Source organism: Polistes fuscatus, unplaced genomic scaffold (genome assembly GCF_010416935.1).
Source record: "Polistes fuscatus isolate 324 unplaced genomic scaffold, CU_Pfus_HIC Scaffold3, whole genome shotgun sequence".
Taxonomy (NCBI): Eukaryota; Metazoa; Arthropoda; class Insecta; order Hymenoptera; family Vespidae; genus Polistes; species Polistes fuscatus.
Window position 1 is genome coordinate 2,862,424 of NW_025113107.1, and position 16,500 is coordinate 2,878,923.

Genomic DNA, 16,500 nt, shown 5'->3' on the forward strand with positions numbered 1-16,500 from the left:
TTTAATAACATTTGAGTCATTAAGGTAGTTTTCCATTAAAAGTACGTTGTAAATTGATGATCGTACTTTTTTATTTTTCTACTTTTTTTGTATTTAGACTAATTATTTCAATTACTATTGTATTAATAGTTATATTATATACTGATGATTTAAAAAATAATAATTGTCTAATAATTTTCATTTGTCGGATTATTCAAACACTGATTTGTATTCGTAGTATGCAATATCAAGAATGCCGCGCTTTCAAATTTTTTTTATTCAACATGATGTTTGATGTATATATATTATATTATCGATGTATTTAAATATTATATAACATTTATAAAACTTTATTTTCATAGCAAAATCTATTCTACTTTTATATCTATACAAGAATATAAAAATTATATCTTAATATTTAAATGATAATATTATTTATTTACGTAATTTTTTGTCTATCCTTATCACATGTTCAATATATACTTCCTTATCTTAGGGATATATCAAGATTATTATTTAATACAATAATTATCCGACGACTGTGTCCGCAAGATAGATTAAAACGATTTAATATAACGTTTGCAAAGTAAGTAATAAATTAATTATTATAACTACTTGTAATTGTAGTGAAATATATTCTATCTAAAACCATATTTTTAGTAGTTTAAAAATGTTAAACTTCACGATACAGATTTTTATATCAATAAAGAGAAATTTATGTAAAATCAATATTATTTTATCAAAGATAAATAATGAGCGTTCTCGTATTATTTAAATTAGTAAAGTTAACATTAGAAGTAAATACATTATCTAAAAGTTTATATTTCCAATTAGATGGCCACTCGTTGGGGTATAGCCGGCGCTGGAAAAATTTCGCATGACTTTGTAGCGAGTATAACGTCCAAAGAAGAGCACGAAGTAATTGCTGTTGCGGCAAAAGATTTATCGAGAGCGCAAAATTTCGTAAAAGATTTTAATATTAAAAGAGCTTATGATAATTATATATTATTAGCAGAAGATAAAGATATTGGTATGTAATAGTACGTTATTATATTTAAAATATGCGTGTAAAGGAATAAAAAGCTAATTTTTCTAATTGTTATATATGTCAGAGGTTGTATATATTGGTACGTTGAATACAACACACTATGAATTAGCAAGGATTATGCTAGAACATGGTAAACATGTACTTTGCGAGAAACCATTAACGATGAATGTGAAGCAAACGAAATCGTTGATAAAATTTGCTAAAAGTAAAAATCTTTTCCTAATGGAAGCAGTTTGGAGTCGTTTTTTCCCATCTTATACAATCATTCAACAAGAAATTGAATCCGGCAAGATAGGAGAAATTCGTCAAGTTATTATTCCATTTGGATTTAATTTAGAAAATGTTGAAAGAGTCAAGTACGTAAATAGACCTATTTATTTTTATTATATATTAATAATATCACTTTATATTTGATCGCATCTGTAATTAAACTAAATAATTATTATATACATAAATATTTTACAAGTTCTCTATGATAATTTTAGTAAGAAGAGCTTGGGTGGTGGTACCATATTGGATTTAGGCGTATATTGTTTGCAATTTCTCTGCATGATTTTTAATAATAAAATGCCTCATATGATTAAAGCTATTGGATTCGTAAACGAAGATGGTGTAGACGTATCAACTTCTACAACACTTTTGTACAATGAAAACATAACAGCTACTATTTTAACGCATAGTTTAGTAACTTTGTCTAACGAAGCTTGTATCTATGGAGAAAAGGGAACAATACGTGTACCAAATTTTTGGTGTCCTACTGAACTATATTTACCAGGGCTGCATTCCCAAACTCCCTTACCGGCATCTAAATATAAAATGAATTTCAAAAATAGCGAGGGATTATATTATGAAGCGAATGCAGTTCGTTTGTGTCTTCAACAAGGTATTCCATTCTTTTAACCATTGAGTCCCAAGTAATACAATCATGCTGTTTAAATCTTTTGTCCAAAAGCTACATTATTGAACACGATTTTTCTAAAGACCTCTAGGACTTAAACAGTTAATATCAATTCTTGATATAACATTGCCTTTTTTTTTAACAACTATATATGTATTCTGTATAGGTAAGGTAGAACACCCGCTAATGACTCACGAGACATCTATATTACTTGCACAATTAGAAGATGAACTTAGAAAACAAATTGGCGTTACATATCCTGAAGACTCAACTTTTGTAGAATATGATTCTTAATTTAATATATATATATAAATCGATATATAAATACATATACATAAATTATATTATACATTTATAAAAATATTAAGAAGATAAATCTTTTCATTTTTTTTGTTAATTTGTTCGTTTTATTTTGTTTCTACATTTTCTAAATTACATAGTATAAGTAAAAAGAAAGAAATATTTTTATACGAGTAATATAAAAAGTTTGTACCATTTATTTTTTGAATGCGTGAAGAGCATAAAACATCGAAGTATTCGATGACCAAATCCATTCGTGTTTTAATACATTATACATTAATCCATGAATCAGTTTAGTTTTTAAACCATCTAATAGAAGAAAATATTTTGTCAGAATAATACAACTAAGAATTTATAATTATATAATAATCTTATCAATCTATATGATGCGTATGTATATATATATAGTATCTTACAAATTTCTAGCAAACGTTGAACTTCTTCTGGCGAAATAAATTTATTCCATTCGTGTGTTCCAATCGGTACATATTTAAATATATATTCTGCTGCAATAATTACACTCAACCAAGATAACAAAGTTCTGTTTGGTGTAGTAATGAACAGTGACCCTCCAGGCTTCACAATTGCTGAACAACACTAATTATAATTGATAGTTAAAAATAAAGAAGTATAAAAAAATTCTTGTGCTTTCATGTATTTAACGTATTCCTTGCCACGTGTACCATTTCCAAGAAACTCATTTCTATGCCAAATGATATATAATTTATTAAGCCTTATAGTTTGTATCATTTTTGGTACACATGGTATTGAAACGACACTTAATCAATAGCAGCTTGGCGGATAACGGGTTAATCTATTTGATTCGTTTTTATGTCATAAATACTTACTTTAAGAAACAATTGTGGATCGATAACGTGTTCTATGATTTCTGAAGCTACAACTGCATCATACTTCTCTTTATTTTCTTTCTCAAAATTTTCGACAGAAGTTTGAACATAATTTAATCTTCCTAATAAGTCAGAATCTAATAAGGCATGTTTCTTAGCAACATCTATCAACTGCAACGAAGTATCTATTCCAGTAACTTCAGCTCCTATTCTGGCTAAAGGTTCAGATAATATTCCACCACCACATCCGACGTCCAAAATCTTAGTACCTTTTAATGGTAAATTTGTATCACCTTTAATAATTCCTGTGTTAGCTAAGCCATCTCGTACAAATTGTATTCTATTGCGATTAAGTTGATGAAGAAGAAATACACGACCATTGGGATCCCACCAATCATTACTCATTTTTTCAAAAAATTCAACTTCTTTGGGATCTATAGTAGATCCAAATCTTACGCTGTTTATTACACATTTAGATGTTTCTGAAATGCTATAGAAATATATTTAATATTATTATAATATTTTAATCACCCATTTTTATCTATTTTTACTTTCAATTTAGAAAAACCATTTTGTATACATACTTATTGAATGAAATAAAATTTCCATAGGTATTACGTCGCATTAAAATTTTTAGTGACTTCATTCTTCACCGTTTCTATTTTATCAATAAATTAAAAAATTTTGTATAAAATTTATAAATTAACAAACGATTGAAAATAGATATAATATATAAGATTTTTTTAACTATATAATAGTTAAAAAAAAATAATATTATATAATGATTAATATGATAAAAGAAGATATATCTCAATGTTTCAAATAAAAACAATTGACTACACGGTTGGATTCTAGTAGACAAATTTATATCTTATTGTCAATATTAATCCTTATAGGTCTACCTTCCATGTTACAAAAATATTTTGTTGCTGTGGTCATACAACACTTGAAAAATGTGATAAGAACGTATATTTACAGAAAATAATTGCAACCTTGCGAAAATCACGTATGAAAAGCTAACAACCAATAAAAGGGTTAAGTTTAAGAATTGAGAGGAGATTATACTGACAATGTGTAACTCTGAATAGAGTTAGCACAATTTATGTTCATCTATTTATATGAAGATTACGATTAGTCATCTTGACTCTTTGATCTATCGATAATAACTTATTATTTAAATGTCATTTTAAATGTTAGACCTCGTAATGTTAAATAAAAAAGTAGGAAATAAAAAGTCTTTAAAAGATTCCGCTATAAATTATTTAAATCATTTATCACATTATCATATTAATTTATTTTTTTTGTGTGCTTATCTTTGCTAAGTTGATACATTCATGAATTTATAATAATCAAAGATACAGAAGTACATAGAAGCTCACCAGTCTACTTTTTTTTTGCATGTTTACCAACTTTACTTTTATTTTTTTCAAAGTGCGCATGCATCTTGAATTTGTGGTTGCGCATGCGCATAACATATAACCTCTTCATGACGTTTCCACATTTGTAATTATTAATAACTAATTAAATAATTAATTAATAAAGTTAAAAGTTATGTATTTTAAATAAACATTTTATTAGCAAATTAGTGCACTTATTCATTTTTTTCTGCTGTGGCTAACTACGTTGCTTTACTGAGAATTAACACAAAAAATTTTCAAATTTTTAATTATTGATAACTAATTAAATAATTAATAAAAAATTTTAAAACATATGGATTTCGAATTAGCAAATAGCTAGCAATAAAATGTATATCTTCATTTTTTTTAGTTCTGGTGGTCGTGTGCCAACTTTTTTGCGCTGGAGAATCATCTCTTATGGGAGAAAATTTGAAAATGTGTCCAGCTTTTGCTAAAAATAATAATTCACAAACCTTCCAGAATGGTGCTGGTGCAGACAAAAGGTATGGTATGAATGTAGCAATTGTAGACGAATTGAAGTATGCAGAGTTAAAAAATCTAATATCATTGACGACTAAAGTAGTTAATTATTGAAAATTTCAACTACTTGTGTAGTACAAAATAATGTAGTAAATATAACCTTAAAGAATTATTATGAGAAAACATGTAGCTAGAGTGATTTTATTTCATGAACTGTGAATAGTACATTTAACATTTTAACATTTAATTTTATGAAAAAGTATGTGAATAACAAAACAGTTATGGGTAAAATTTGTGTTGTGAAAAGTTCTCCAAGTGGACTTAAATCCAAAAACAGAAAAAATGATTCGCCTCAGCCTCTAATAATATTTGGCGCTTCCTTTAAAATTTACCCTGATGCTAATGTGGCGCCACCATAATTTGATACATTTCGACGGACACTTTTTATATACAAAGATGATTTTCCTTACCTCTACCCCCCCTAATAAACGTGTTTTTAAATAAATTTTTTTTTAAATGAAGTTCTGTTAGAGTATTTTTTATGAGAATTGATTGATTTATTTGTTATTTCAAAAATAAAACGAATTAACACAATATATCATGATCGCGAGTTGTAATTATAAAATCCTATAACTTATTAGTAAATTCATTGAGTAATTAAACATTTTTTATTTAATTGTAAAAGAAAAAATAAGCCCTTGTTAATATTTACTGATTTGCATTACAATTCCTATATCTCTGCATTACAAATTAGGATTTATATAACATAAAATCATTATATTTACATTTAATAACGAATTTATAATCACGATTTGAGATGTTCTCTCAAGTCATCTGTTAGACCACCTAAACCAATAGATGTAAAAAAGTTAATAGCAAAGCGTGTATTTTTTGGATTATCTCTGGGAAATAATCCACTGAAAGCTTCTTGTAATGTTACATCTTTAACTCTTTGATTAAGTTTTGAAAGACCCATGTATTCTGAAAGTTCTTGGAATAATATTTTAATAAAAATTCTATTAGAACTGGTAGTATCTTCTTCGTTTAATTTTATACACGACAATACTTCCCATGATATAGAATCGGTAAATAACAAATGAGCAAAGAATTTGGATACGTTCCTTAACTTATTAGTATCTAATCGATGTATTGTATGATAAGAATCTTGAAAAATTTGTTCAAAAGGTGTAACATAAATTTTGTTAATGGCACAAAATCGTCCCGCTAACAATCCAAAAAATTTTTCGTACGTACGCATTTCCGCGCAACAATCTAAAAACATATGACAAAGTTCTATTTCTTGTCCTGGCTTAAGCTGCATTTTCATTAATTTATGGGCACATTCTTCAAAATCGAGCGAAGAATGTATAGTCAAATAAATAGTTCTTCTAAGAGCGGTTAAATTAGTTTCTGTATTGTCTACAATAACACCTTCTTTTTCTTCTGTATTCTCAGCATTGCTATCTTCTTCATCGGAACTTCCTTCTTCATTTTCACTGCCTTCAGAATCACTGTCGTCCGAACCAAGAATTTCGTTGCTTAATTGTTTATATTTTTCTTCATTAGCCACATAATCACTGTCAAACTTGAAAACATTTAAAATGTCTTGCGAATCTATTGCTTCGTCTAATTGTATGAGATGCGTGAATTGATTTTCTTCTTCTACAAGATCTAATTCTTGAGGAACTGCTGGGTGATCTTTAAAGCCATCCTTTCGAATTTGAAACATGACTTCAATCATATATTGTACACGCTTATCCAATTGACCCTCGTGCAATATATTTCTCAACATTTCAAAAATAGCTTCAATACCTTTACGAGATACTTCTGTTAACTTCATACCACATTCTTTCAAGAACGCTATGGCAACTTCTACGGAATCATCCGTAGGTGTTTCAACGAGTAACGTCAAAATCTCTAGAGGTAAAATTTCATGTGCCACGCGTTGATTCAAAAGATGTGCAACAAATGTTCCAGATGATATACAAAGAGGTTTGTCATTTCTACGAAAACCACGCTTAAACTGTATAATAAGACGCTTTAATATGAGTTCTCCAATATTAGGAAATTTAGAGTTAATAATAGCTGTAAGTGCTGCATAGACAGGAGTGAAAGTTGGAGAAGCTGCTTGGGCTTGTATAATAGAACGAGCTAACAAACCTCTTCCCCTAACAATATTTTCTCTTAAAAGTTCCCTTGTTATAAGACCAATATTGCTTACATTAACTTTGTTGATACAACCATGAATAGATTTCTTTAATGCCTCCCATGCAATACGTTGATAAGCAGCACCAGACTTATCAGTGATATTTGCTTGCATCATGCGTAGTTTAGCTGGTGGTATGTAGGCACCTCCTGTTTTTGCTGTTAGGAGATCATGAGTCCTCTTTCGATTCTCTGGCATTGTTTCTGTTGCGGTTTTTCTTTCCGAATGTTTCTCTGGTCGTTTTTCTGAATGTTTGTCTGAATATTTATCCGAATGTCTATCTGAATATTTATCCGAATGTTTATCTGAACGTCTTTCCAAACGCCTATCTGAACGTCTCTCCGAACGTCTATCTGAATATCTATCTGAACGTCTATCCGAATGTCTATCGAAATATCTGTCCGAATATTTATCCGAACGTTTATCCGAATATTTTTCCATGTTTTTTTAATTATATAGTTAAAATTGTTCAATATGCACACAGAAGAAAACAAAGTTTAACCCAAATTTACAACCGTTTGAAGGAAATTGGAACAAGTGTACCGTATCACAACGTTTATCACTGCGCCATCTGCGTTACATTTATCGAATTAAATTCTCTAAACGTTTGATATCTATATTATGTTATATTATAAATATGTGTTAAATACTATATTGTAATACTACTACATTACAATATTTACAATTTTACAAATTTAATTTCCTTTCTGTTTTGAATTTATCGTAAAATTTAGAGCTACATTGTCGTATCAGCCTTATTGATGAATCCACCAATAGAAACGATTCTGGAATCCAATAACCAATAAAAATCAACCTTCGTTATATGATATATATATATATATATATATATTTAATGTTACTTCATCGATTATATTTGAACTATAAAACTCTATTCTAGACTATCCTCGGAATATCTATGGAGCTTGTAAACTTTTCCTCACAATCTCTACAAGTATAGTTGGGGAATGACATAATCGTCTTATCGACGGCCATTTTTGGTTGCATTGTGGAAGTGTTACCAGTAAGTCATCGATATTTAATTTTAATTTAGAATCAAATGTATTTCTAAAATGATTTCTATATATATATATATTCGAATGTTTATTTGAATTATTATTTTAGAAGAGTTTTCATTAATTTAGAGTTTTATGCAGTCGATATTTTCGTTTTATTTTAACAGTTATTTAAATGTTAGATAACTGTCTGCATATATATTCACGTAAGATTTTATGTATTTTCAAAATTTATCACATGTGTTTAAGATTGTAAAAATATAAGAAACACAATGTAAATGAAATATATTATAATTTAAACAATTTGAACAGTTATAAACTTTTTTTTGACAATCTGTTATCATATTGCATACTTTGTAATAAAATTGCATATTGTCTATTTGTATTTTTTTGACATTTAACTTAGTACTTCTTTAACAAAAAATCAGAATTTAATAAATAATCATTTAATAATAATATTTTGTCAGCAATAAATTAATTTCAAATCACCTGTAAACTCATTTTACTTAGAAATTTTAATTATTTTTTGTTAAAATCATTGAAGACAATTTTTGTTATAGCAAAGAGCATATAATACTAAGAGTATATAGAAAATAAGTGTTCTATTAATTTGTGTATTACAAATTTTACAAAATATGAAACTTTCATATGTTTTCAATAATTGTTGCAGTAAAAAATGAATAACTTAATGAATAGCCGTGCTATTCTAGCTTGTTTACGTCAAGGTAATAAGCAATTTACAAGGAACTTGCAAAATGATTTAGCTACTATCGGTAACAGAGATATTGTCGGTCCTGGACATAACAACGGTCTTTCATATATAGATCGTACTGATTTTCCAATGCCCGCAGTTCGTTTTAGGCCTAATACTCCAGACGTGCTGGTATTTATATTTATCAAAATGAAAATTAAAATTTTTATACTTTATTTATAAATTGTACATAATATTATTCGTCTAGGCTTTAAGAGAAAAAGAAAAGGGAGATTGGAAAAAGCTTACGATAGAAGAAAAAAAGGCATTGTATCGTGCCAGTTTTTGTTCTACTTTTGCAGAAATTGAGGCACCTACGGGAGAGTGGAAACTCATTTTAGGATACAGTTTAGCTCTTGCAGCTGTCTCTATGTGGTATTTTATGTTCTACAAAACATTCGGTAAAATACTACTTTATGTATTCTTAATATATTTATATTATTAATAACAGCTACTTTGTGCGTATGTAATGCAGGTATTATGGATAAGATAAATATTCATTTTTTATTTCAGTATACCCACCCCTACCAGAATCATTCGATGAAGAGCATCAACTTGCTCAGTTAGATCGTATACTAAAAGTCGAAATTAATCCCATTACAGGATTACCTTCAAAATATAAGTAATATGTAAATTATATTTAAATAAGTAGACGAGAATGCAATTGTACAGTATCTTAATATAAACGTTCCATGTACAAATTGTCTGAGAAAGTTTAAATAAATACTTTAAAACCACAGGATTTTCTCTTTACATGAATACATATTTTTTTTATTATTATACTAAATATAAATTAACAAATAAATATACATGCAATAAAAATATATCGTTGCATTTGAAATATTGCTCTATAGTTTATTTTTTACTATATTTTTATAGACGATGATAAAAATTCTAATATTTTGAATGGACGAGAATAAATTCTAAGGTTTGGATTGAAAAATTTCAACATGATTACAGATTTAGACAACATAAAACTTTTAAGTTTAAACATTATTTCAATATAAATAAATATTTTAATTACTTATCTCTCTAGAACATAATTAACTTGTAGATGTAATTAAATGATAATAAAACATTGAATTAGACAATATGTATATAAATAGATATATATTAAAAAAAAACTTCAATATTATTAAGTTGTAAAATGAATATAAATAAATAACTGTAAGATAAAACTTGTGATGATATAGAAAGTTGTATATAAAAAATTAATTTATTTCTATTAGCACCTAAATTGAATGCTGTAAAAAATGGACAATTTATGAAGTTTTTAGGGCGATTTTAAAACTTATTAATTATTGGAATGTCACTCAATAGTAAAAATAAATACAGAACAATTCTCAAGCATAACCGTTTGAATCTAAAATGATATCAAGGCTTTTTCGCATATTGTCATTCCTACAGAATTAATTTTTTTTTATTTTCGCTAAATGCAGTGTAGCATAACTGATGATTGATTTGTTCCTTCTTTTTGTGTGGTGCTGACATATACCGTCTTTTTATTGAAGAGTAATACAATATTGTTGTTGGGGGGATATAAAAAGATATCAAACATTGTTAAGAAATCAGACAAGCTGTATACAAAATAAATACATCTGCAAAAATTGCGTTTTTTTTTTTTTTTTTTTTTTTCAAGAAAATACTACAAAAATTGAAAGCAGATTGCTATAATAGTTATGCACAATTCTTATTTTATTTTTTTTTATTTTCTTAAATACTTTGATAAAAATTTTTTTATTTACCCATTCACGAACTTATGATTTCAATAAAATCCAAAAAATATACTAAATAATTATTATTACATCGGAATTATATTACAAAATGAAGTTCATTAATATTATTACTATTATTATTTTTTTTTTCTTTTTCCTTTTTTCTTTTTTTCTTTCTTTCTTTTTTTTTTACTCCACGAATGCGGACTCTCACATGTACATTAAATATTACTGTAATATTATTACTGTAACAAACACTAGTTTTTTTAGGTACATACAAAATAAAAAAGTTTAGTAGATAACTGTTAGACTTATTTTTCTATGTTTGATTATGTATATTACAATATTTACATTATATAAGTCCCAATATCACCATTTTTTTTCTTACCCTCGCTTATTATAAGAATATAGTTTCATATAGAAAACTAAGTCTTTATCATAACTACAAGAGCAAGAGTTGTTTTACAGTTTTGTGAAATTTTTAAGAAAAATTTATCGCAACTAATACTCGTGAATATCAATCGTATTATATATATATATAAATGTATTACAATGAGTGTTTTCTTTTCTTTTTCCTTTTTTTTTCCTTTTTTAAACCGGATATGAACACAATTGCTATTCAAAGGTGGCAATAAGTGTGTGTAATGCTAGAGAAACAATATTTAACAAAATATTGTTATATTATTATTTTTTTTCTTTTTTCTTTTTCTTTATACTTTTATGTGCAATATGTGCAATTAATGCAAAGAAAATTGTACCTAGCTTAATTAGAATTATATTACAATTCTGTACGCGCGTCTTTGGTACACAAGCTCTGTCGTACAGGAGTGAAATATTAATTCTTGGAAAATAAAAAATATAGCTACTTCAGGGGTATCTTTTGTACTGTCAAGAATAATATCGTATTCGAATTGCAAATGCTTAATTGTAAATATTTAACCCCTTCTGCAGACTGAATGGAGAAAACTTACGAGAATGATGTCGCGACAGAATGATTTAGTTTATATGTGACAAAAATGATTTGTTGTCGCTTTTATATCACACGATCGTAAATATTAAACTCGTGTCTTAAGTGATATTTTTTAACATTGTTCAAAATTACTTTGCACAATTCATCACCGTACACAATCTCCCGGGCCACGCTGCGCCACGCATTGTTTCTTCCTCTTCAATGTGTGTGGTCTTGAGTTTGGACTGTGACTAGTGCTATTGTTATGACTACCATTACTATGAAGATTATGTTTTATTTTATTCTGTCCACCAATATTATTATTTATACCACGATAATTTCCCCTGGAACTGTGCTGATGATTTACTGTTTCAAAAATAATATTTTTACATAATGATTTAATTCTATCATTAAATATCTTTTTTTTTTCCTTTTTTATTACATATAACAAGTTTACGTACAATGAGAAGTTCCTTTAAAAGGTTTCTTCCAATTAGAATGATGATGAACTTGTTGATTATTATATACATGTCTTTCTTTAGTATTCTCCTCTCCTTTTCCACCTGTATTAGGTGAATTCCCACGACTACATTCGGAATCCTTTAAAGTAAACAGATACACAATCTTATCATGCATACTAATCACAAATTTATTATTATATTCTATATCTTATCAAGGAAAATAATACTTTTAGCAATAAGCAAACAATAAACAAATTTACCGTATCACTGGCCGGTGCTGAAAGGGTGGATGCATCAGATCCAGTCGAACTAGACAGCGAGTCCACCTCACTTAGCGGTACCGGGAATGTTTCCTTGATCCATCTACGATATTCTATTACTTCATCTGTCACACGAATTATTCTTCCTAATATACTGTATACAATAAAGATATAATATTTATTTTATTTTATTTTTCATTTGAAATTATATAAAAATTGCAGATTTTTTACATACAAAGTAAATATAATAGAGAGCTATATGTAACCTCTATTATAATCTAATTCAACCTTACCTTACTTTATTTGCATCATTAACTAGAATATTTAAAGGACTGACTGCCTGAGAAAGAACATAATATGCCCAATCGAATGCATCTTTTACATACAGAGCACCATAACTACTACGGCCTATGTCATTACCAGGTGTAAGTGGATCTTCTATGCATAATAAAGAAGGTCGATGTCCATCTATCATGTCTCGCTGAACCTATAATTTATTAAATATTCAAAAATATTTTCTCAAAAAAGAAAAAACAATATTACAAGTTACATTGTAATATGTGAATAATCAATAAGTAAAAAATAATTATTAACAATGAATTATTGGAGATTTAATTTATGAGATGTTATAATATATTACTTTTTATTGAAACATAGTATTTATTTTGCAGTAAAAAAATTATAAATATTTGTTACCTCTTCTTTAGATATGTAAGTACCACCATCCTTAACTCGAATGCCTGTTTTAACATAATTGAATTTCCTACCATAGAGTTCCAAAAATTCAATCAGCAATACTCCTAGATTAGAACTTGAGCAATAAGCATTCTGCCTAGGATGTAACTAAAAAAATATTCTTTCTTATATATTTTCTTAAAATTGATTACATGGGTAATCAATTTATTTAACATAGATGTTATTTTATACATATGTATATATACATGGTTACTTAGACTATATAAACTCACTTGTAGAAAACTGATGGTCATAAGTATCAAACTGTATGAAGAAATACCACCAGTAAATACTTCGTTAAGATCTCTTTGTAACAAAAACTGTTTTAGTACCATAACAAGCTTTTCTAGTACAGGAAACCGTCTTTTAAAAGAGTTTATCAACTCAGCCGATTTTACACCATTATTCATGTTAAAACTAATGTCTACTTTTATTTCTGTCTCTTTATCAGTTAGTTTGACTATTGGAACGCTGGCTTTATCCAAAACTTTTATTGAAGATGGCTCAGCAATGTTTTGATCTAGTAAAGCACGTTCCAATGTACGCAATGGAAGATTTGTCCACATTCCAATTACAACTAAATCTATGTCACTGTAAGCATTATTTTGTTTTAAAGCTATGATTATATCATAAAAAAGATAATCATCGACTTATATGTTACAAATATTTTAATTTCAATGATAGATGCAGAATAAATATAAGAATATTGTTTCTTTTTTTTCATAATTCATAGATCGAAATAGATCAATGATAAAAATTTAATTATAGTACATACCTAGTAGGTAAATATAGACCTGTTCGAAAACTTCCAAACACTTCAACTTTTGAATCTGGCCAAAGATCATATATTACTTGTTCTATACGTTTAACCACTCGCATTCTTAAATTATGTTCTTCATTAGATGGGCACATGTACGAGAAGAAATCTTCTATTTCTTCGTGTAACCTAAATAAGAAAATATTATTTACATACTTTGCTAAAGTAAAATTTACTTTATTCTTCTTGCAAATATATTATTCTTTGTATTTTTGCATCGTTATAACAAAAAATTCAATGCATTATTTTTTTACACGTTTAATATTTTTTAATATTCAAGTGTAATACAACATACAATGCTTTTTTATTTTTATTCGTATATTTGTATGTATTTTTCTTTTTTTAAATTTATTATCATTAATTTTAAAAATAAAAATGTTAATTATTGAAATATCAGTTCGTATCATTTGGTAATGTAAAATCGTATTGTAAATTTTTCGCATAATATAATTTAGTAGTATATTTTTTTGGTTAAATAAATGATCGCTTAAAAATTAAAGTTTATATAAATAATTAATATAAAAAAAGAATATATTTTAAATAATAGATAAAAGTTAGTTTAAGCGAATAAGTATTTCAACCAATCATTAATTCCAAATTCCATAAATATTCTATTATGTAACAATATCCGAGAAGAGGCAGAGCAGCATGGTTTAAATCTTCCTGCTTGCCAATTCGTTTTAATAGTAATAATAAGTAAACAGTAAAACATGGGGATTAGTTGTGGAAGTATGAAATCGATCGATCGGTTGGTCAGACCTCTCCAGTCGTATTGCAATATTTTCGAGAAAAAGAGAGTCACAATAATTAGTTGAAATATTGAGAGAGAGTAAATGATAATGGGAACGTATACCTAACCTTATAATGCCCATATGGACAAAGCTTCTATACGAGTATAGGAATATAGTAAAAATAACATAATAAGTAAGGATTATAGAAAAGTGAATAGCATGCTTACCCAATAACTCCTTTAGAATAATGTTTATTAGGCACACGCCACGGGCATCCACCGTATTCTCCAACCAAAGCATCATAATTGTAGTTCATGCCGTAGGTACTAGCACGATTATCACCTTTCCTACGTGATGGGTTATAATAACTATTGCAAGTATTTTGCTGACCACTCGCCACCGTACGATTGTTGACCGAATCAAAAGCTATAAAATCCTGCTGCATCTTAACGCCCATTACGTTTGACGACGAATCGTTCTTCAGGGTTAAGATATCAAGACCTTTCTCAGCTTCCCAAATGTGTAACCATAAGTCCTTAGCAGGGCCGAACTGCTCTGGTTGATACCAACCGATAGTCGGATCCATTAAACAGTTATGGATTCCGTATCCGGCGATAATTCGTTTTCGCACACTGCACTACGATTACAATCTTAAGTCAACTTTAATTGAAAAATTATCTGCTTTATTGTAACTTGCGAACACTACCAAATTCATACATACAGCCGATGAACGCAAACAAACTACGGAGAGGTTCATGTCGATGTACTTCTTTGAGAATGGGAGTAGTCCGAGAGCCATAATATCAGATGGCGCTCAATTCAAAAAACCTCTTATCATTTAACACTTCTTTTCTTCTAGTTTTTCCTTACAATATTAATCTATTACACCATGCATCGCGTCGTATTTACTTTTCATTTACAATTATTTTTTTGTGTGTGTGTGTGTGTGGTCGCTCTAATTTATCCAAAGGTCTCGATTCAAATGTTATTGGGAAAAATAATCATTTGAAAATGACCGAGTTCATTCATTGATTCAATTTAAATTCACTTTTTTAGTATAATATTGCCATTTAATTACAAAGCAAAATAAATTTGATACATATGAACTTATTTTCTATTCTATTTTAAAAAGAGATTCGTTAAATATGGACAATTGATTTTGTTGTTGTAAATATCGATCTAATTTCTTAATTGAGGGGTTATATATAATAGGTCAGGGTTATCGATAAATTATTGTCGTGTCTCAATTTCTGAAAAAAATAAACAAATGACTATCTAAGTTTATCCAAAATTGAGAATCAACAATTAAATAAAAGTTCCTCTTTTTTTTTGTGAATTTACTATCAGTTTTACCTGCGGTGAAGGATTGCAAAATTTTCTAGTTCTTTAGTGTTTACAAGAATCTCGAATTTCCAAACTCTCGAACGATGTATAAAATAGAGCGTTATCGCCATTTTTTAATGATGGAAAGTAAGTAACAATGGAACGTTCCATCTGCTTCGACGGAATTTTCTCGAACTATCGGAAGTTCAAATTAACATTTTTTTCAAAAAAATAATTGTAAATAAAAATCTTTAAACATTATATCATACATATAATAAAAATATTTTCAATCATTTAATATCAATTATTTTGAATAAAGAAACAATATTTAATCTTACGTAGAAGAAAAGCATATTAGAGATAAGAAGAATAATAGGTTAATATAAAAGCAAGTGTTTTGTGGAACATTTACTAGATGTCACCACCAATGAAATGAATTTTTTTCACTCTTATTTTTTTATATTTTAATTATATTTATCTTTTTGTTTAGAACAACTCAAAGTTTTATTCATTTAAATAATATACATGCGAAATACATTTTTCATAAAACGTAAAAACATATTTTTGTTTGTATGGGAGACTATCTAAA

General features: G+C 27.7%; 5 protein-coding genes across 8 annotated transcripts; 2 read left to right on the top strand and 3 right to left on the bottom strand.

Annotated features, from left to right (window-relative positions):
• Positions 1-333: 333 nt before the first annotated feature.
• LOC122519681 (trans-1,2-dihydrobenzene-1,2-diol dehydrogenase-like) lies at positions 334-2,255 on the top strand. The gene is made up of 5 exons (XM_043639306.1): positions 334-565; positions 814-1,009; positions 1,092-1,383; positions 1,513-1,910; positions 2,092-2,255. The coding sequence occupies exons 2-5, from the start codon at positions 814-816 to the stop codon at positions 2,217-2,219; spliced, it is 1,014 nt and encodes a 337-aa protein (XP_043495241.1). The 5' UTR covers positions 334-565; the 3' UTR covers positions 2,220-2,255.
• A 149-nt stretch (positions 2,256-2,404) lies between these two features.
• On the bottom strand, positions 2,405-4,477 carry LOC122519683 (ubiquinone biosynthesis O-methyltransferase, mitochondrial). Of its 4 annotated transcripts, XM_043639313.1 has the most exons (6): positions 3,976-4,138; positions 3,658-3,731; positions 3,367-3,563; positions 3,074-3,288; positions 2,642-2,822; positions 2,405-2,534 (listed from the first exon to the last, which is right to left on the bottom strand). In XM_043639313.1, the coding sequence occupies exons 2-6, from the start codon at positions 3,717-3,719 to the stop codon at positions 2,422-2,424; spliced, it is 768 nt and encodes a 255-aa protein (XP_043495248.1). In that variant the 5' UTR covers positions 3,720-3,731; positions 3,976-4,138; the 3' UTR covers positions 2,405-2,421. The 4 variants fall into 4 exon arrangements, with proteins under 4 accessions (XP_043495248.1, XP_043495244.1, XP_043495243.1 ...); XM_043639309.1 differs by lacking the exon at positions 3,976-4,138 and adding an exon at positions 4,453-4,477 and having other exon boundaries at positions 3,074-3,563; XM_043639308.1 differs by having other exon boundaries at positions 3,074-3,563; positions 3,976-4,136.
• Positions 4,478-5,485: 1,008 nt separating this feature from the next.
• Positions 5,486-7,722, bottom strand: LOC122519682 (pre-mRNA-splicing factor CWC22 homolog). The gene has a single exon (XM_043639307.1). The coding sequence runs from the start codon at positions 7,595-7,597 to the stop codon at positions 5,756-5,758; it is 1,842 nt and encodes a 613-aa protein (XP_043495242.1). The 5' UTR covers positions 7,598-7,722; the 3' UTR covers positions 5,486-5,755.
• A 311-nt stretch (positions 7,723-8,033) lies between these two features.
• Positions 8,034-9,657, top strand: LOC122519687. The gene is made up of 4 exons (XM_043639318.1): positions 8,034-8,177; positions 8,840-9,052; positions 9,129-9,321; positions 9,434-9,657. The coding sequence occupies exons 2-4, from the start codon at positions 8,846-8,848 to the stop codon at positions 9,544-9,546; spliced, it is 513 nt and encodes a 170-aa protein (XP_043495253.1). The 5' UTR covers positions 8,034-8,177; positions 8,840-8,845; the 3' UTR covers positions 9,547-9,657.
• Positions 9,658-11,319: 1,662 nt separating this feature from the next.
• Positions 11,320-15,644, bottom strand: LOC122519685 (terminal nucleotidyltransferase 4B-like). The gene is made up of 9 exons (XM_043639315.1): positions 15,310-15,644; positions 14,816-15,225; positions 13,816-13,986; positions 13,274-13,631; positions 13,002-13,148; positions 12,599-12,792; positions 12,306-12,459; positions 12,046-12,184; positions 11,320-11,950 (listed from the first exon to the last, which is right to left on the bottom strand). Exons 1-9 carry the CDS (start codon positions 15,385-15,387, stop codon positions 11,751-11,753), a joined length of 1,851 nt encoding a protein of 616 aa, XP_043495250.1. The 5' UTR covers positions 15,388-15,644; the 3' UTR covers positions 11,320-11,750.
• Positions 15,645-16,500: the final 856 nt, after the last annotated feature.